This window comes from Equus asinus, chromosome 13 (assembly GCF_041296235.1).
Source record: "Equus asinus isolate D_3611 breed Donkey chromosome 13, EquAss-T2T_v2, whole genome shotgun sequence".
NCBI lineage: Eukaryota > Metazoa > Chordata > Mammalia > Perissodactyla > Equidae > Equus > Equus asinus.
In genome coordinates, this window is record NC_091802.1 from 4,183,970 (window position 1) to 4,206,515 (window position 22,546).

At 35.8% G+C, this 22,546-nt stretch overlaps 1 protein-coding gene across 36 annotated transcripts in view; it reads right to left on the reverse strand.

The window, feature by feature from the left end:
* The window catches only part of NCOR1 (nuclear receptor corepressor 1), a 154,709-nt gene that overhangs the window by 74,528 nt on the left and 57,635 nt on the right, over positions 1-22,546 (reverse strand). For 21 of the 36 annotated variants that reach the window (XM_044745488.2, XM_070481990.1, XM_044745498.2 and 18 more), the window contains 10 exons: positions 21,618-21,674; positions 20,999-21,051; positions 20,639-20,665; positions 18,502-18,568; positions 15,925-16,097; positions 14,512-14,602; positions 12,592-12,770; positions 11,735-11,789; positions 10,958-11,059; positions 1,248-1,375 (listed from right to left, as the gene is read on the reverse strand). In XM_044745488.2, the coding sequence (XP_044601423.1) occupies positions 1,248-1,375; positions 10,958-11,059; positions 11,735-11,789; positions 12,592-12,770; positions 14,512-14,602; positions 15,925-16,097; positions 18,502-18,568; positions 20,639-20,665; positions 20,999-21,051; positions 21,618-21,674 (932 nt within the window). The remainder of the gene's footprint in view (positions 1-1,247; positions 1,376-10,957; positions 11,060-11,734; positions 11,790-12,591; positions 12,771-14,511; positions 14,603-15,924; positions 16,098-18,501; positions 18,569-20,638; positions 20,666-20,998; positions 21,052-21,617; positions 21,675-22,546) is intronic. The other 15 variants (XM_070481982.1, XM_044745502.2, XM_044745501.2 and 12 more) reach the window with 3 other exon arrangements.

The window sequence follows — 22,546 nt, forward strand, 5'->3', positions numbered from 1 at the left end:
CAGTAATAAATAAATGCTTGTTAAATAAATTAAAGATTTTAAGAAAAAAGTAAAATCAAGATATGGCAGTTCCATGAGCAGAACCACTGAGCAGATGGGAATATAAATGCTTTAAACTGAACTAAAAAATTAAAAATTTAAACAGATATCTTCCTAAAATACAAAATTAGACTGGCATGAGTATCCAACTCTTTAAAAACCATATCAAGTGATCTGGGCTGCCTCAGTTGCCATCAAACTAGATAAACCTTCAGTCTTTCCAAGAGGATTATAGAAGTAAAACAATAAGTATCAAAAAGGAACAAACTACTGATACATGCAACAACCTGTATGGATCTCAAAGGCATTACACTAAGTAAAAGAAGCCAAGCACAGAAGATTACATACTATACAATTCCATTTATACGAAATTCTAGAAAAGGCAAAACAGATTAGCAGTTGCCAGAGAGTGGGAATGGGGTGAAAGAAATTACTGCAAAGGAGGTTATGGGAACTTTTTGAGGTCATAGAAATGTTCTACATCACAACCGTAGCAATGGCTATACCACTGCACACTCCTGTTGTAATAGATCAACATATATGCTTAAAATTGGTAAATTTTCTTCTATGTAAATTATGCCTCGATAAAGCTAATCCTTAGGGAAAAAACAACCAACCTAGCTGCTAAGCCCCCTACACCACCCTGCCACAATATGTACACAAAGGCATCAACAGTAGCTGCCTCTGAGTGGCAGAATCACAGGTTAATTTTCTTTATATTTTGCTTTCTTTTCCTGATTTTCTATAATGAACAAAAATTACTTTTATAACCAATATAATAGCAATAACCACAAATAAACCAGGAACTCTATTTTGATAAAGAAAATCAATGAAGCTGGAATATAAGGTATTATATAAATGAAAACCATTTATCAGCATTTTTACATGAATGTACACTATCTGAGGTTCAAAAAAATATCCTGCGGTATCTTCCAAATCAAAGATTAAATTATATTCAATATATCTCAGGGATGAGTGTATATTATTGTAGCCTACCCCTTCTGAAAAACAGTATCTCATGTCTGGCAAATAAGTCCATTAAGCCAAACGTTATAGTTACTGGAATATTCCATTCCTTAATTACATCAAATAGCTATTAGATGGTCAAAGTACACCTCCCACTGATTCTTTTATCTAAAATTTTATACCTTCAATAAATTCAATTTCATTATTTAAAACTAACTATAACATTTAACTATTTAACTCACTTAGAGTCCTCTTTTTCATCTTTTTCTTCTTCATCTTTCTTTTCCTCTTCTTTTTTTTCTGTTTTTTCCACTTTATCTTCTTCTTTTTCTTCCACTTTTTCTTCTTGTGAGGGTCGGGCAATTTGCTGCTAGAATGAACCATCATTAGTAAAATTCAAACGTAAAAGAAATAGTTCTTTAAATTGTGATGATGAATTATAATAAATATCTAGGCAAAAAAATTAATAAATAATTAACTTATTAATAATGTATAATGTAATGTATTAAAAATTAATCTAATGCTCTTTAATGTATTCTATATATATATTGCTTAAAAGGTCACACACACAAACACATACAAATGCTCATAGTGTTCAGACCCATCAAAGAGGTGAAAATGTTAATACTCCAGTTAGAAATCTGCAATTGGAGGTCAGTTCTCTCTTTTTTGTAATTCCCACATCTAATCTGTCACTCAAGCGTTTCAATTCTACCTTAAAATTTGATAATCTGCAATTCACCAAACCATCCTTCTAGCATTAGATACTTAATATGTTCCCAATTTTTTCATCATAATGTATAATACTACAAGAAATATCTTTACACTTTTACTCTTGGTGGACCATTTATTTAATGGAATAGTAGATAGCTACGGTCATTATCAAGACTGAAGCAATTTGGAAAAATACTAAAAATAAAATAAAATGAAAAGAAGCAAAACATTAAAATACTTCTAAGCTGTAATTACAACTATGTAATTCTAAGTAGGTATACGAATAAAGACTGGAAGAGAGGGGCTGGCCCTGTGGCCAAGTGGTTAAGTTCACGTGCTCAGCTTTGGCGGCCCAGCGTTTCGCTGGTTTGGATCCTGGGTGCGGACGTGGCATCGCTCATCAGGCCACGCTGAGGCGGCATCCCACGGGCCACAATTAGAAGGACCCAACTAGAAGGTGCTGCTCGACTCACCTAAACACACCTAGCATTTTCATGCCTTTGCCTGGAACACTCTTTCTATCCTTCCTTGCCTAGTAAGCTCCTACATAGCCTCCGTGATTCAGTGCAAAATGGTCTATGTCCTGTGAGGCTTTTCTTGATTTCCGCAGAGAAGCTCCAGGCGCTGTCTCCCTACCTTTCCATCTGCACGTCTCCATCTGCTTGCAGCACTTATCACAGGGTGGTGTAGTATCTGGTTATCAGCATCTGTCTGGCTCACTGTGTTATAATCTCATCAAGGACAAGGACCCAATCTTAATCATCCAAGTATCCCCCATTCCTAAGAGAACATCTGGACCATGTGTTGGATATAGCAAAAACCAAATTTCTTTATTCTGGTTATTTGAAAAGCTTTTGCCCTCCCACCTCAATCTTTCATTCTGATCCAGGTTAATGTCCATCTTGCCTTAACATAACTCTACCTGTCCTCTTACGTGTTCCTTTCACCAGACAACATGAAGGACTCATTTATTCAAAGTAAAATTTTCCTTAATTCTTAATAGCATCTCAAAGTCTTTTACCTACTCACCAAAACTAAAATCTGGCTTTTTTTCTTAAGATAGTAAACGTCTTATTGGACTCTCTAAAAGAAGTTCCACATTATTAAGGAAAGTTTCCTTTTCTTCTGGATATTTACTATTACTAGAGAAAATAAGAAATCAGGAAGGTTTTCAAATGTATACTTTCCAACCATGACTAGATCTGCTTTACAACTGGGAATGTTTATTTTATTAATCTCTAACTGACTCTAGCACACCATAGTGGTCACAAGACCTGCTTCAAATGTTAATAGCTTCACCCCAACCCCCACAACAAATGGAGCATCCATCTATCATTCTGAACCAACAAGATGGCATACCAATGACAAACTCTGCCCTTTGCCTAGCAAGTGGATTGCTATAAACCACAAAAATGGTTTATAGCCCTAGGAAATGATGGGTAGGTGTCAACTCAGCAGAAGGTAAGTAAAAAGGTTCACTATTCCCTTAGACATGGACAATACATATAACCTTATTTCCCTAATACTTTTCTGCTTCTAATATTAACCAGGGTTTTGAAGAAAGTAAGCGATTCCACACATTCCCTGCTGCCTAAAATCTAGCCAACAGCTGACTTTACCCCCACCTTCCATAGTGCTGGGGACTGAGAAACAACTGTAGCACCTGCTTCAATCAGTCAATGGGAAGAAAGGGGCAAGATCCCTTCTGAAGCACAGCTCCCAGTTCTGCAGAGGGTGTGGAAATGATCCAAAAAAACTGATGGAGTTGCTGGGTAGAGTCTGTAGAAGTGTGTGACACCTCCAGAGCAGAACTTCTCACACGCTATCCAGGAGGCACTCATGCTGACTGGGCAGCAGTGAATGGAGAGGAACGCTAGGGAGGTCAAAGAGCACAGCCAGCACTATTGGGGGATACACATCAAGATCTATTGTAACGACCTCCACTGACATTAAAGAGAGTAAGGAATAACCTCTAGTTTTAACAACTAGAGCGGTTGGAATTCCTTTTGCTTCAGGCAATCCGCAAAGAGAAGTGCCAATCCCCATGGTCTAGGATGGAGGCTATAGGTTACATCCCCCAGGACCCTATTAGTGGGCTGGCTGGAGTAGAAGGTCATAGTTTCAAAAGGAAACTCTTCAAAAGGTCCCCTAGTAGACACAGGCATTCCCAATAGCTTCTTCTTCAGGTTTCTCCCTCCTTAAGCCCAACATTTGATAGTCAATAAAAAAAAATTTCATTCTGTTAGAGAGGTTCTCATAACACGAAACATTTCTATCAAACAAGCTATTCACTATGAATGCAAGAGCACATTATTAAAAAAAACAAAAAATTTCATGAAAAAAGTGAAAGTTATGTGTATTTCATAATGATAAATGAAGAAAAGAGACAATTTCAGCAGCGTTCTCTATAGCAAGATCCAATAACAGTCTATGCTGAGATGTATTACCACTATACCTAACGGAATATCTAACACACATTTATACATTCTATTTAAATTTGTTAAACTGCTCAAGTCTTTGGAAAACAGATAAATAAATGAATTCCCACCAAGCAGACAATGAAGTTGCCAAGAAATAAAATGACTAAATTTAAGAACAAGCAGCACGGGGTAGGCCCTGTGGCCGAGTGGTTAAGTTCACGTACTCTGCTTCGGCAGCCCAGGGTTTCGCCGGTTTGAATCCTGGGCGCAGACATGGCACCGCTTCTCAAGCCATGCTGAGGCAGCATCCTACATGCCACAACTAGAAGGACCCATAACTAAAAATACACAACTACGTACCGGGGGGCTTTGGAAGAAAAAGGAAAAATAAAATCTTTAAAAAAAAAAAACAAGCAGCTACAGTTAACTAAAAATGTACAAGAAGCAGAAAGAATGAAGTACTACTTCAGCCACTAAATGTTTTTAAAAAGTACTTCAGTCAGTAAATAGAAAATATCTTATGCCTAGCTTATCAAAATACATTGATAACCAATGCCTTTAAACCAACTGAATTTGAGACTACCATCCTGCAGAATGAAAGCTGTCAATCACCCAAAAACACCATAATAAAGGAAATGAAGGTAATAGCTGCTACCATTTATTGGGCATGCCATATGTCCTTGATGCTACACTCCAGGACTTCACACACATAACTACTTCTCATGTTACCCCTGCAAGATAAATATAACTGCTCCCACTCTCACAAATGTGGAAACCAAGGCTCACCAAGGGAAGGGACACGTCTAGGATAACACAGACACAAACGGGCAGAGAGCGTTTTGTGTTCTAAAGCTCTATTATATTCAATTTTTTACCTGTCTAGAAAATTCTTTCTAACTAGTGTCTAGCTAACAGTTTAATCAGAAACTCTTCCAACGTCAAAAATTACAAAACTATACGGTTTCTGAATAGCTTTGGGGAATAAGAACATGCTGGCAAGATGTTGTCAGCATGAAGGAAGAGTACAAATTCTTGTGGAAAGTAATCAACTATTTGGAAATGAAGAATGTGGTTTCTAAACAGTGACTTGCATTATTGTAGGTCACTAGCAGGTACCACAGCAATTCTATCTGCATGGTGACAGATTAATTAGATGGGAGTATACCAGGGAGAATAAAAGGAACTTTTTACTCCTAACAAGAATGTTACACATAGAATCAAATTACTACTTGGCATGTTATTTATAATTCTAGATCTCAAATAAACACTGAAGACTGGCTTTGAGCTTCCAATCTTTGATATGTATTCACTATTTCCAATAAAATTTATAAGGAACCACACTCACTCTTGTCATAGGATGCTAGTAAGTTAAACTATAAAAATGGTTTGAGCAGTACCTAGTACCTAGCAGGATTTTGAGAGAAGAGTTAAAACTTTTGCCAACAACAATCTCTGAGCACAACTCTAACAAAAATAAGATCTGCAGTCTCATTTTCCTATGATTCTAAGTTTAAAAATCATTCTCAGAGTAAATAATATCCAAGGTTCCCAATCGGCAACAGCCGGTTAAAACTCAAACCTCACAAATTTGCAATCTTTCAGTCAACAGCATAGTATATATTCACCTGCTGAATCAAAATTACTTCCTATGGGTAAAACATTGGGAGTGGGGAATAGGAGAAGCAATCAAAAAAAACTGAAAGGATCAAGCATGGACTTCAGCAGAACTCAACAGAGTCTTGAAATAAATTTACCCTAATAGCTGTGGCATTACCTGAGGTAATTCCTACTGATTCAAATTTGATTAGATAATAGAACACTAAAGTGATTTTCAAATTAGTTGGATCTCTATATCCGCCAGGGTAAAATCAAGACACACTGATTTTAAAATTCTCAATTTGTAACTAGGTTCTTTTTTTAAAAAAAGTCTTTCTGAACTTTGTCCTATGCAGCAAATTCTAAATTTCCAACACAAATCTTTTTCCTCAACTCCAGACATATATCTAACTGCCTACTTTACATCTCCACTTGGATGTTTAACAGGTATTTGAAATGCAGCATATTTCAATTCTGCCCCCCAAATTTGCTCCTAGTTCATAGTCATGCCTATTGCAGGAAATGGCAACTCCACAAGCCAAAACCTGGGTTATCTTTGATAACGGTCCTTCTCGCATCACTCATAATCAATCCATCAACAAAACCTCTTGACTTTATCTTCAAAAACATATCCACAAATTGACCAGTCCTCTCCCCCACCCTCCTACAACAGCCTTGTCCAAACCACTAGGATTATTAAAATAGCCTTTTACCTGGCTGGCCTGCTTCTTCCTTTGCCTTCCTTACAGCCTAGTTTCAATAGAACAGCCAGAAATGATCCTATCACAACTAAAATCTGGTATCACTCTTCTGCTTCAAAAGTCCAATGGCTTCTCCTTTCATTTGGTATCAGCTCTAATGTCATTCAATTCTATATAAGAGAGCCCTCCCAATAAAATGAGCAAAGAAAGAAAGTACCTCAACATAATAAAGGCCTTTTATGACTAACCCACAGCCAACATCATACTCAATACGACAAAACTGAAAGCCATGCCTCCAACAACAAGAACAAGACAAGGGTGCCCACTCTCACCATTCCTATTCACTGTAGTACTGCAGATTTTGGCCAGAACAATTAGACAAGAAAAAGAAACAAAAGGGATACAAATTTGAAAGGAAGAAGTGAAACTCGTGTTGTTTGTGGACGGCATGATTCCATATATAGAAAATCCTGAAGAATCCACCAAAAAACTATTAGAAATAATCAACAACTATAGCAAAGTTGCAGGGTACAAAATCAACCAACAAAAATTAGTTGCATTTCCATACACTAATAACGAACTAACAGAAAGAAAGCTCAAGAATACAATTCCATTTACAGTCTCAACAAAAAGAATAAAATATCTATGCATAAATTTAATCAAGGAGTAAAAGACCTATACAAGGAAAACTAAGATATTATTGAAAGAAACTGAAGACGTAAAGAAAAGGCAAGATACTTCATGCATATGGATTGGAAGAATAAACATAGTTAAAATGTCTGTATTACCTAAAGTAATCTGAAGATTCAACGCAATCCCAGTCAAAATCCTAATGACATTGTTCATGAAAATAGAACAAAGAATCCTAAAATTTATACGGAACAACAAAAGACCCAAATAGCCATGGAAATCTTCAGAAAAAAGAGCAAATCTGGAGGCATCAGAATCCCTTACTTCAAAATATATTACAAAGCTACAGCAATCAAAACAGCATGGTACTGGTACAAAGACAGGTACACAGATCAATGGAACAGAATTGAAAGCTCAGAAATAAAACCACACATCTAAGGACAGCTCATCTTTGACAAAGGAGCTAAGAACATACAATGGAGAAAGGAAAGTCTCTCCAATAAACAGTGTTGGGAAAACTGGAGAGCCACATGCAAAAGAATGAAAGTACACCATTATCTTTCGCCATACACAAAAATTAACTCAAAATGGATCAAAGACTTGAAGGCAAGACGGGAAATCCTAAAACTCCTAGAAGAATATATAGGCAGTAGTACACTCTGACATTGATCTTAGAAGAATCTTGTCAAATACCAGGTCTACTCGGGCAAGGGAAACAAAAGAAAAAATAAACAAATGGGACTTCATCAAACTAAAGAGCTTCTGCAAGGCAAAGGAAACCAGGAACAAAACAAAAAGACAACCCACCAACTGGGAGAAAATATTTGCAAATCATATATCCGACAAGGGGTTAATCTCCAAAATACATAAAGAACTCATACAACTCAACAACAAAAAAACAAACACCCTAATCAAAAAATGGGCAGAGGATATGAACAGACATTTTCCAAAGAAGATATACGGATGGCCAAAAGGCACATGAAAAGATGTTCAACATCACTAATCATCAGGGAAATGCAAATCAAAACTACAATGAGATATCATCTTACTACCTGTCAGAATGGCTATAATTAACAAGACCAAAAACAAACGCTGGAGAGGATGTGGAGAAAAGGGAACACTATTATACTGCTGGTGGGAATGCAAGCCAGTGCGGCCACTACAGAAAACAGCACGGAGATTTCTCAAAAAATTAAAAATAGCAATACCATAGGACCCAGCTATCCCACTACTGGGTATTTATCCAAAGAACTTGAAATCAGTGATTCAAAGAGACTTACGCACCTCTTTGTTCACTGCAGCATTATTCACCACAGCCAAGAAGTGGAAGCAACCCAAATGCTCACGGACTGATGATTGGATAAGGAAGACGTAGTGTGTATATATATATACAACAGAGTATTACTCAGCCATAAAAAAAGACAAAATTGTCCCATTTGCAATAACATGGATGGACCCTAAGGGTATTATGTTAAGTGAAATAAGCCTGACAAAGACAAACACTGAGGATTTCACTCATATGTGGAAGATAAACCCACAGACAGACAAAGAGAAGAGTTTGGTGGTTACCAAGGAGAAGGGGGGTGAGGGCTGGGCACAAAGAGTGATGGGGCACACTTACATGGTGATTGACAAATAATAACGTACAACTGAAATTTCACAATGTTGTAAACTATTATGGACTCAATTAAGGAAAAAAAAAAAAACCTAACGTGGCAGGATTAGACTGTCGGAAAGGCAAATCAAACCAAAACTGAGCCTACCTGGGGGCAAGCCTCCTAAGATTCAGGTTGAAGTGAGGGTACATACGGGAGATCTCAGTTCCGCAAATGCATTCTGGAATGTGATAAGTGTGCAACCACATGGAACAAGAATGTGCAGAAGAAAACAGCAATGTGTTGGAATTTAACAAGGACAAGTGTGCCAGGGAGGGGAGTGCAATCGTGTCCTAGATAACTTTAGGACAAAAAACAAACGTTTCAGAGTAACACAGACACTCCCCTGTGACACAAAACTTCCTGCCAGAGCTTTCTCCTCTATAATCACAAGCAACAGACTGCTAATCCAGCAAAGGTAAGGAAAAATAAATATTAAATTATCCCCTTGCATTATCTTGGATTGAAAAATTTAACAAGTAACATACACAATTTCTAAAAATAAAATTAAAGTTATAAATACTAGTTTGTAATTAGGAACAAAGCTTTTGTTAAAATTTGCAGCTGAGGGCCAGCCCCATGGCCCAGTGGATAAGCTCGCGAGCTAGCGCACTCCGCTTCAGCAGCCCAGGGTTTCGCCAGTTAAGATCCTGGGAGCGGACCTAGCACCACTCATCAAGCCATGCTGAGGTGGCGTCCCACATGCCACAACTAGAAGGACCCACAACTAAAATATACAACTATGTACTGTGGGGGTTTGGGGAGAAGGAAAAAAAAAATTTTGTAGCTGAAACTTGTCTAAAATGTAGATGGGCTCTAGCATCTCTAGCTAGAGGACCTTGATTCCACTTTCTCCGTGGGAAGTAGGGAAAAGCCCTGGTACCTTTAGTTGAACAGTGCTTCCTGCCTCACTGCTGACATTCAAGTTTCTCCCATTCAGTTAGTAAGTCTTTATGGAGCTATACAGTCATCCACCTCTTTGCCTCTAAAGTATCAGTCCCATCATTGTACAAGCATGCTCTTTTCTGCCCTTCTCATCCTCATCAGCCCTACCACCCATTTCTGTGTTCCCCTTTAAAAGCAAATCTCACAAACAAGCATACACTTGTACTACTGCCATCTCCTCACTTTCTATAATACCCTCTTCAACTCACTATAATCTTATTTCTGGCCCCTCACCAATCCACTGAAAATGCAAGTCAAGGTCACCTCAGTTTACTCAACCTCTAGCAGCATTTTACACAGCTGACTCATGAAAACATGCTCTATACTTTTTTTTAACCAAGAAATACTGTTTCTGAAGAATATGTATTCACATCTTGTGAGGTGGTAGTGTTCTCTAGGAAACAACGACCCAGAAAACACAAAAAGGTTATAGCTACAAATAATGACAGAACTAATGATGAAATTACGAAATAATGAGAGAGTGTCAAGTAACCTGTATCTGGTAACCAGAGTGACCAAGGGAAGAAATGATGGCTGTTATAGGGAAACCAAAAGAGATTTAGGAATGCAAATAAACAGTCAGCAGCTGTCCGAGGTCATGCTGGCAATTCCATAATGTGAGTTGTATCTGGGTGTGAAGAGCAACGGGCAATCCCATTATCCCAGCAGCCTCACTGGTAAAGCATACACCGGCTGTGACAGCTACTGATTAGTTATTTTGGAGGAAACAGTTTTTAAAGTACTGAATTGCAACTGTGAAAACATATACTGTAAGTATTAAAAACTATCTTTTTAGGTTAAGTGCTTTTTAAGACAAATTATCTAAACTCTAGAAATGAAGTTACTCTGTAACAAAATCAAGTCCCAGGTATTTCAGTAAATAATCCTCCACTCTGTTACCATTGTATATTTCTCTCCCTTACTCTACCCTCCTCAGACAAAACGACTGGTAAAGATGGCAGAATAAATAAAGTGTTAAAAGAGTCTCATATCTAGTTACATTATTATTGTTAACATTGACATGCACGATTTAGATAACGTCAAAGTACAGAACTTTTCTCATTAATTTTATCATACCAGACAATTAAAATACATTTAAAATAAAAGATATAACACATTAAATATATAAACTTCAAAATAATCATAATATGTTCATCACATCCTAATTAATTTAATAGAAACATCTATCCTCAAAGTACGTATTATTAAGGACAAGGCTTCTGTTATAACATTTTTCATCTTCATACTTCCACCAAGCCTGACATATCTTTCATACAATAATGAAACACACCTGGTTTCTTCCTCTGCGTTTTCCATAATTCCTTCTTACTAGGGCTTTATAATTCTCGTTTTTCTTAGTTAAGTAGTAGTATAAAACACAATCAGGAACACTCTATAAGGAAAAGAAATTATTTCTGAGCATACAATGAAATAAAATTTTTAAGAAATCAAGGAACACTTTCAAGGAAAATCTCTGGTATTCTCAAAGTATAAACTGAAGGAAACAAACATGGCCAGCACATTAAGGCATATCTAGACTCTAAAAATATATACATTATACCTACTATTTTAATGAACAATTACAGTTGGCTTAATCCAAAGTATGTAAAAGATACCAGGAATTATCAGAAACATTCAAACACTTTCTTATTAACCAATAACTAAATTCCCCTTCTTACAGCATATATGTAAATATTCAGAGTTTCTTTAAATATTTTGCTCAAAAACATTACATCCAATCCACTGTGAAAAGAATTCAGAGGAAATCAGGACTCTGATATTTTAATTAGAAATTTAATAAGGTTCAAAAAGTATTGTAATCTATGTCTTTTTAGGGAACTATAGTATCAGGTCATTTTTGATTAACCATGAAAATAGTCTGTATTCTGTGCTTAGGATTTGGTATCACATAATTGTAAATGGCACTACACCAGTCACATGAGAATCTTTTCTGTGAAGCCCATTGCAAAAAAAACTACTTAACTACCTCTGTGTATTAGAGCACAAAACTTTCAAAGTAGCAGCCATCACAAACTTATAAACATTCTCAATGTAAACTATTTCTTACCTTCCTTTCCAAGTAGGATGCAATTAGTCCAAAGTTTTTAGGATGCTGGATAAACCTAAGTAAAAAAAAAAACAATAACACACACACATACACATAACATTTTAACAACTTAAAAAGAGGGAGAAAAAAACCTCTGGAACAAAAATGTTATGGTACAGACTAATTCCCCATGAGTCCTACTGACAACCTGAGGAACAACTGCAGAATAACTGGAGTCTTTTAAAGGGTACTGATTCCTGGGCACCATCTACCAGGAACTGCCTGGATTAGTCTATGGGTAGAGCTCAGAAATGTGTACCTTTAAAAAGTACCCTTAGAGCCAGCACAGATGGCCAAGTGGTTAAAGTTCAACACTCTCACCACTTAGGCAACCGAGGTTTGGTTCCCATCACAGAACCATATCACTCATCTGTCAGTAGCCATGCTGTGGCAGTGGCTCACATAGAGGAACTAGACGGATTTATAACCAGAACATACAACTAGGTACTGGGGCTTCGGGGAAGGGGAAAAAAATAGAGGAAGATTGGTGATAGCTGTTAGCCCAGGGTGAATCTTTCCCAGAGGAAAAAAAAAGAAAAAAAAAATTAAAAAGCACCCTTAGGTGATTCAGACACCACCCAAGTTTGGGTACCACTCTTACCATGACTCCATAACCTCAGTTCTTACCTGTTACCATAGTCCTACCTATAAACATATGGGAACATCATATCAAACCTATATTCTCTACTTTCCACAGTATCCATTCAAATGCTAAAAGGGGGCCAAGTTTTTGGGGAAACAGTTCAATTTACAAGTAAAGACCAAATACTTCTCACTAACTTATGTAAGCTTCCATTAGAGAAAAAAACTTAAATTACTTGTCCTTAAAGATCTCCTTTTCATGGTCAGTCCAAACATTCATAAACTGCCTCTCTTTATAAACCTTCATAGGGTCCTCCATAAGCCCATTCATGTTAATGAACTTGACCCGTCTTTGTTCTGCATCAAACATCATAGGCGGGATCACAGAGAGCTGCCGCATTTGTTTCTCATTATTCTGGGGGCAAAAAAAAAGCAATTTACATAGACTAAAATTTAAAGAGGACCACAGACCAGCTGTCTTAATATACATTAAAAAAACACCTATGTGGTTTAATGACAATAGTAGTGCATACCATAACATCTAACATATAGTAATTACTCATATATCTAATAAATATTCATTGAATGAATTATAGACGCAGAATGTATACATATTATTTTTTTATAATCCACTACTACAATTTGAGAAGAGTTCTTTACTTAATCCAAGTTGATCTTCAGATAATAGAATTTTAGATCTAACGGACATAAAGTAATGTCAAGTTTATTAAAGCAATGACCTTATGAAGCATTTAATTATATTAACAGTCTCATTTTAAGAAGTCTTAACATCATTTTGGAGAAGATATCGTAATGTCATGTTAGAGAACAATGAATAGAAAAATAAGCAACAGGCACCAAAATCTTAAGGCCATTGATTTTAAAGTAACTAAACTCACTTAACTATTAAATACATTTTGCTAATCCTACTTAATCTTTACATTGAAAATTTAAGACTATTATCCACAGAATTTCAACTAAAACTTTATTACATCTAGACAATTTATTTTCCACAAAGTTTAATTTAGTAAGTTTACTAGCACAAACTTCCATGAAAAAACTTCTACCAGAATTACAAGTATTGACCCTAATACAAGGCTAGGTTTTTTCCTAAAACTATTCATCACAGAAGTGGATATTGCCTTATAGTCAAAGCCTTACAAGGTCTCTAATTTTATGGGGTACTCTCAAACAGTTTCAATACCAAAGTACAGTTTGGGGCAGACACATTAGCTTGAAATCACCTAAATTGATACTAGTTTGGGATGTTTACAGATGTTCCTTAATGGAATCAGTCAAAAAACAAGCACAGAAATTTAACATAGATTTAGTCATCACTGCAGGGGTTATGGCTACAAATTTTGAAAAATATAGCAATAACTGTCTTTGATCATTACTTAAAAGGACCACTACATTCAAATAAGTACAACCTTCAGAATTTAGAGGTGAGGTTTTAAAAATGCCATGTTAAAGCCAAAACGAGCAAAACTCAATAGACAGTACATGGCTTTTAGGACAGATCTTAAGAGAAGTTTGAACACAGCTAAGAAGACTCAGTGTTAGGGACTGAAATTTACTCTTACTCAACACTGATTTATTAACATCACATCCTCTCTCTCCCAGGCTCACTTAGCTAGAGAGCACCCTTTAGAGATCCCACCAGCACCTCAGGTCCACAACCGAACATACAAACATCTGCAAAATACATGCTCCTTTGCTATTTTAGGAAATAGCACCACCAGCTCAGTCCTCTAACCTAGAAACCAGAGAGTCATTTTCCATTTCTCTTCCTTCTCACTCCCACATTCAATTCACCCACCTTGTCCTACCCAGTCCACCTAATCTCTCCTAACCCCTATCCCCTCCTATATATTCCTACCACTGTTGCCCTGACTCAGGTCCTTTTCTCATGTAACAGCGTCCTCAACTCTTTCCAGGCTTCCTTGCTGCCAAAACTATCTTTGTAAAATGATAATATGATCATCTGATTGCCTTGTTTGAAACTTTCAATTGTTGACCACAGTCTTTGGAACTGTCCAAATTCGATAAATTTTCCCTCATTTATATACAAACACACTCTCAGTTCCTGGGGTAAGAGGCTAAAAGGCCTGAATAATTAATGAATTAACTTGAATTAAATCAATTCATTTTCTTACCTCCTGCTCAGAGAGCCCATCAATAATTTCAGAAATCTCATGCTCACTCCTAGCAATGGTGGCTGAAAGACCAGCTCCCCTCTGCCCAACTCTAAATACGAGGGAGAAGTTATAAATATGTTTAAAGGCGTACAAAGAAGACAGGTCAATTAAATTTATACAGATTACTTTTCTGAATGGGACTTTTTTAACCAACTAGAATTCAAAGAACTCTAAAATGCTATTAACTATTTTTAAGTAATATGCTTGAGTCATCTATAAAATTAATAACAATTTAAATGCTGAGATTAAGATTTAAAAGTTACATATCCAAGTTCAAATAGTATGACTATTTATGGGAAACTTCTGGGAAACCACAGTTATTGGTACCATTTCCATTTCAAATAGCAGTCTTTTGTCTGCCTTTCAGAGAACAGAACAGCAGACTTAGAAAAGCACTTTTTTTTTTTTTTTTGAGGAAGATTGGCCCTGCGCTAACATCTGTTGCCAATCTTCCTCTATTTTATGTGGGATGCCCCCACAGTGTGGCTTGACAAGTGGTGCTACCTCCGTGCCCAGGATCCAAACCTGTGAACCCTGGGCTGCCAAAGCAGAGTGTGCAAACCTAACCACTACGCCACCAGGCTGGCCCCCAAACATTCTTTAAAAGATGGAAAGAAACATGGGCTGGCCCCATGGCTGATTGGTTAAGTTCGTGCGCTCCGCTGCAGGTGGCCCAGTGTTTCGTTGGTTTGAATCCTGGGCGCGGACATGGCACTGCTCATCAAACCATGCTGAAGTGGCATCCCACATGCCACAACTAGAAGGACCCACAATGAAGAATATACAACTATGTACCAGGGGGCTTTGGGGAGAAAAAGGAAAAATAAAGTCTTTAAAAAAAAAAAAAAAGATGGAAAGAAACACAACCATCATTCCTTACAAAAACTTAATTGTGATTAAAGTGGCTTACATGACTCTTACACGAGAGAAAGGAGAAAACTAAAGATTTTACATTTGCAAATACTTATTCTCTAAAAGTAAAAACAAATCAGAAACTATTTACCAGTATTGAAGAATTTAATTACCAATCAACTGAATACTGTTTGATTATGTTGGTACATAATGAAGGACTACGAGATATGCAAGTCTAGTCTTATTAACTGTCATTTCCAAAGGAATGGGTATTTTCAAGAACTGAAGAATTAATTTCAAAATATTCACTTACATTTAGATTCAACAGCATTTTTAAATATAAAAAATTAATATTAAATTCACCAAGACATAATCTTTGCTAGTTGATAATGAAGTTTTATATTCAAAATAAAAGTTCTTTATGAGCTTTCTTAATGATCAGATTCAGGTAACAATAAATACTGTAAAAGACCAACAGTGTGATTCAAACGAGCACAGCATAACCATCAAACTACTTACCGCTGAAACCTTTCTTGCTGTTCTCTTTGTTTTCGAATTTCTGGAAACTGCTTTTCATAGTACTCCCTTGTTTTGCTTTCCTTAGCTTTCCTCCGAGGGTTATTTTCTATTCTGTCCACTTTTTTCTCCCATGCCTCCATGAGCTGATCATAACGTTGGCAGATTTTTTGCTCCTATTAAATACCCGTAGCAAAATAATAATTAAACTAAACTCTGTGATTCTGACAAACCTAATACTTTAAAGTAAATACTACTTCTTAAGCCTAAATCAGAAGTACATTTGGCCTATGACAATTGTGAATGAAAAGTTGTCCTTGATCTGAAAGAGGAGAGAGAAGGGGAGCTCTGTTTCCTATCAAACATCGACATATAGGGCACACTTTGGCTGGACGTTTTAGTTAATGTTAAGACTATACAAATTAATAAACTAATTGAGGAGCTACTACTAGTAGCTGACCAGCTTTTATTATTTTTTTATAATAATATATGTCTTCACTGTCAAAAAAATTTGAAAATTAAATATGTAAATAGTTGAATCCCAATTACCCAAAGGCAACCATACTAACATTTTGTTGTTATCCTTCCAATCTGTCAGAGAAAACACTCACACTTTTAACCATTCCTCTATTGTTGGAGGTTTTAGCTACTTGCAATTTTTTTGTTATTATAAATAATGCTATATAATAAACATTTTTGACAGTCTGGGAAAGGCAGAAATTGGTTGTACTTCATGATAAAAAAAATCCAGTGAACTACACAAAACCAAGTATTAATGCTTTTAGAGAAATGAGTAATGTATGATCTCATTTTTTAAATAGAGAAGAAAAGAAAGAACCACCCTCCATTATAGGCATAGAACTGTCTATGTGTCTGACAACACATGGATAGAAACCAGTGTGGAAGGACTCAGGAGAAACTGCTATTGGTCATCTCAAAAAAGTGGCATTAGAGAAGAGAATATTATCTTCCTCCCACTCCATACCACCTCCCCACCTCCATTTCCCAATCATTCTTTTCAACTCCTGTGTCTTTTGCATCCTTCACCTTTTCTCCACCTCTACTGCTACATCCTCAGGCCAGGCCAACTTCACCCCTCATCTAGATTAAAGGAATAGCCTCCTAAATGTCTCCCATGCATTCTTAATGGTGTAGCCAGACGCAAATTCTTAAAATACAAACCTGAACATTTTACTTCCTCATTTCAAACACTAAAAGATGCCCTCAGGATCTAATCCGAAGTCTCCTAGGTGATCTCCAGGACTGTGGACAATCTAGTCCTGCCTACTTCAGCAGCCTCATTCTTACCACACTCCCAGCTCAGTCTAAGCCCAGTCGTCTCTGAACCTGCCACACTCCCTCTACCTCCCAGACCTTCACTTAAGCTGCTCCCTCTGCTTGTCTAAGTTTCTAGAGTCCTGGTTTTCCTATGCAACTTTCCCTTCATGATTCATATCTGTGCCAGCTGCCCCTCTTGCATGCTCTCCCAGTCATCTGTATGTCCTTTACCACAATATGATCACAATACTGTAATTGCCTGCTGACCTGTCTGCCCCCAGTTAACCATAGGTTTCCTAAAGGCTAACATCATACGGCTATCCTGCTCACTTTTGTAGAATAATACGTGGGACAGAGTAAAGAGCCAATAAATATTTATTAAACAAATCAGTGAACATATAAACTTTATAACGAAATAATCTGTGAAGTACGAAAACAAAATCTGTGTTTCTGTGTTGATATCACCAGATAGCAAACTTAGCGATTACCACAATAACAACAAAATTACTGGATAGAAGAAAAGCTTTAGCTAATTTCTTATTTAATATTTGTACGTTCTTGACAAAAATAAAAAATTCAAGACCAGTAATTTAAGATAGCATCTGAAGGTCTAGACTGGCAAATTAGAACACTACACGTTATGCACCAAATAAAAGCTGCTGCCTCTCTTGAGCTTTACAATTCATTAAACTGTCAGGTCACTAAATATAATACAAAGTTCACTTTGATGTGAATTAAAGAACATCATTTATTTACTAAACAACTGAATTTAAATGAACCGATAGTCTAACATTAGTATGAACATATTGTGAAAGTAAGAGTACTGATATTATATTTTCTGCAGCTTAATTTCCATGAAGATTATAACCACAAAACTTTTGGACCACAAGTCATATAATAAATATGAAGAACTATTTGAATTTGAAAGAACAGTAACGTCTAATCAACGTAACCACAACTTACCCACATTTGTTTGAGGGTTAAGAGACTAATGTAGATCATCCTATTTCTCTTTCATATGTTTATAATTACTCACCATTTTCTTTATTTTGGCTAGATGAAAATGTTATAATAGGTGACCAAAGAAATCAATTTGATAATGATATTAAAGATGAATTATGGTATCAAAATGTCACTAGAATTAGATTTATATTTAAGTCACATCTATAGTTACTTTCTAAATCAGTACCTTTTCTCAAAAATAATCAAGAACCACTCTCATTAATAATGGGAAAGCAAATGTCTAAATGAGCATAAATGGGAAAGTTGTACAAATTTCAGTTAACAAGGATAGGACCTCACCCTTTGTTTTCTTGCATGATTTCTTCTTTTAAAAAATAAAATGAGTTTTTTCCTCATCACCTGGTTTCTAGAAGAGAAAAATATGGTTGTATGACATTAAGAAAAAGCACAATTTAATAATGCATTCACTTTTTTTTATAGACACTGAAAAACAAGCAAAGATTGCTTAAGAATATATGATGTAATCAAAGTTAATCTTAATTTTTTCGCCCTGCAAAATAAGACTTTTACAATAATTAGAACTGTCTAATCTTCTTCCCACTCTATAGCAAGATTTTATATAAATAGTTCATTTTCAATTGTTACATCCAATTATAAGGCAAATATTATTTTCAAGTTATAATTACAGACTTACTGATTCTTCTTAAGAATTCTGGTGACATAAACATCTTTGTACACTTTTGGCGGAGAGGAGGTAGAAGACAAGGAAAAGCCTTTAAAGCTACCTCCCTCCTCCGGTATGGCACTGACCTCCCTTCTATGAGAAGGTATACCAGCATAGAGAGAGGTGACTTCTGCTTTAAACAGAAGATTTTCTTCAGTCACAGAAATGATACATCCACTCTAAGAAGTAATGGAGGGCAATGTGACAAGACAAGAAAACTTCTCTTATATCTTAATGTAACAGTTTCAGTTTTTAAATTTGAAGCATTATGACCTTCAAAAACAACGACATGCAGGTTCAAATATAAATATTTATACCCCACCTACTTCCAGAAAGGATTTCAAGCTGATTATTCAAACATAAATACAAAGCCAAGGCAAGTAGAAGTAATTTTTTGGATTATCTGCCACTCAGGACTAACAGTGACACTGGCTCCACTCAAATAAGCATGGACAATCAGGAGCTGGCTATATGAAAAAGTAGCCAAGAGATGAAAAGAATTATTAAAAGGTACATTTGCTATTTCATACAAAGCAAATGACGGTGATGAAAGAATAGCTACTGAACAATTCATATGGATGCATGCAGCTGAGTAAAGGATATTTCACAAGGTGACGGACAGTAGAAGCGTTACGATATATTCAGTTTGTTCTCATTATAATTATGTCATACTCAAAAGCAAATGACAATCAATAAATATAATTTAAAATATTTCCTAAGAATCTAAATGAAGAAATCAGCCAGTCAGTAACCCATCTCAGGTCAGTGTGCTAATAAGCATTGTAGTGGGCAATGTAGATAACATGAAATAAATCAGACAGAGCTGCTCTCCAGCTAATACTGGGGGAAAAAAGAACACAAAACTGAAGGTTTGCGGGGAAAAAAAATCATTAAAAGTATCCAACTACATTTTATCTGCTACTCTCTTTTAAAAGGTGTTAAAACAGCTAAACAGTTCCAAAACAAAGCATATTTTATATGAGTTTTGCCTAACCTACTTCTAAGGGTTGTCAAGACCATAGTAGCATCTCACAGAAAAGTTCTAAGTATATGATTTTTATTACGAACCACTTAACAAAAGTTAAAATTATTCAGATTTCAATTTTTTCATGCATACTACCATGCAAATTATATTTGCCACCAGTTCTGCAAAGTAGTAAACTATTGCACATACTCTCATTAAGAAATCTTTTAAAAAGAAAAAAAGATTATATATATATAAATAGCAATGTGTTCATTAATAACTATACTAGTAAATAATAATAATGTTCTCACTATACTTAATAAAACATAGAGTAAAAATATCACATTTTTATTACAAACTAAGAATAATTCACCTAAAAATCTCTTAAAGTACAATAATGTTTTTCTCAAAAAAGATACCTATCTAGCTTCCTCTCTTACTTCAATGAGATCAAGAAACTAGGTTTTCTTTTCACTTATTTTCTTGTTCCAGAATCTGCATCCATAAAGGCCTCATATCTAGGATGAGCAAGGCTAAGCAAACTACATTCTGGAGCAGTCTCCTCACCCACGTGAGGTGACTGAGCGCTTACAAGGCACCAGGACATTAAATGGCAGAAGGGTCTACAAATACCGTCATTAGCAAGAGTCATGGAAGGGATTTCCCTAGAATAGGATTTTGAATAATGATAAAATGATCCGTGGCACTTCTACTTTGCAATGGCAGATGTGGCTTGGTGGGGGACGGTGTCATCACTAGTCTTAAATGAAAAAGCTTCATTATCTTACTTCATCATGCGCCTTGCAGGTACTCCACTGAAAAAAAGACAAAACAGGAGGCAAAAAATTCAAGCCTCAAGGTAAGCCATTTCAATGTTAAGTATCCACCTTTTCTACTAGCAGATTATAAAACCAGCTAGTTTTATGCAATAATTTATTTCATTTTTTGGCCTCGGAAACTCAAAGCTGTTACCCCAACCCCCAAGAAGCCAGAGGAAGATAACATATAGTAAAACGACAGCAAATTACACAAATCTAAAACACACCTACACTATATTATAATAATATGTCAGCAAATAAAATAAAAATGATCTCTTTACAGAATATACAGTCTTTAACTGAAGAACTCTAAAGATGATAAATACTTACGTCTTGATGTTCTCATGGTACACCTTGGTATCTGATGGCTGGTTATAGAGTGGCTATAAAATAAATCAAATATTTATATATAAAATGTTGTATATATGTCTATGAAGAGACAAAGAAACAATTTATATTTTAATGTAAGCTTAGGTAAAGTACTAATGTCTCTACACAATATGTGCCCTACCAAAAACTCCAGACTTTTGGGTTCCCTGAATAATCTTGTTTACCCCATTTCTTAATAATGCCAGTCCTGTAAGAAAGCTCATAGATCCATTGTATCTCATAATAAATACATTCATTGATAGATTTTTAATTTCAAAGGCCAAGGAAGATTAAGCATTATCATCATTCTAACAGTGTGATTCAAAGAACTTTCTATTTCTGTTCTTACTCCTTCCTCCTTCTACCTGGAGTGACTACATGGCTGCTCAGGCAAAAACCAGCTCGGGATAATGCTTGTGCAAAGGTAACCACATTCGTGCACCATTATTTTAAACTATCACAAACTTACTGCCCAGCTACATCCTCTCATCCCAAAGTAAAGAGATTGGATTCCCTCTTACCCCAAGAAAAACTACTACAAAAAAAGCACTAGAAATGAAAAACGAAATTTCTTACTTACCAGTTCAACTTTTGGGCCAAGACCTTCAAATATTTTATGAGCTTCTTCTGCTTTTTTCTACAGATAAAGACATTAAATTGTATAATTAAAAATTACATCACCTAAGTGCAAAATCAATTGAATAATATTTACCTAAAGACTAATGTGTAGTTGAATTTATCCTTATTTCCAAATATTCTCCTTTCATATGACAGGCTGAAATACTTTCTAATTTTATTTTCATAGCTTCCTCACCAAATTCAGTCAAAGCTTAACATTTGTATTGAAAGCAATACCTAAAGAATTGGTAAGTTCTTAAAAGCAAACAGACATTAAACAACATATTCTAAGGAGAGGAGCAGAGATCCACTGTTAGAAATGAATCCCTCAAACATTCTAAATACTTCAACTTGTGATGTCCTTGATAAAAGTTAAAAAACAGAATACCATAAAGCTGCCAATCTTTACTGTCTAACAGGCCAAATTGATCTCTTTGAAGAAAAGCTTATGATGAGCTTATTTTCTAGTTATTTTTCTAGTTAAGAAAATCTTAGCAATAATCAAACAACAGAAGAAACAACTAGTTAGAATTATTCAAAAGTGTTCAGTAGTAAATAAATGCTGAATTATATATTTTTTACATTCCATTTTCAAAAGTAAAATAATCTAGATCAAAGTCCTATTGAACAGAAATCTTCCTTTAATAGACAAATGAAATACACCAAACTTCGATACTAAAGATGTCTAAACTGGAATTTTATGACTAGCAAATGTGTCAGTGGTTCTCAAATCTCTGTCTTGTTCCCAATCATTCTTATTAGTAACAGTGGCTAAATGCCTGCTGCAGAGACTCGTATCTCAATGCATTTGTGGCTAGGAAACTCTCCACGGCTTCTTATATGACATACAAAGAGGAACGGATATCAACCAGTATTCCCCAAGTGTAAAGA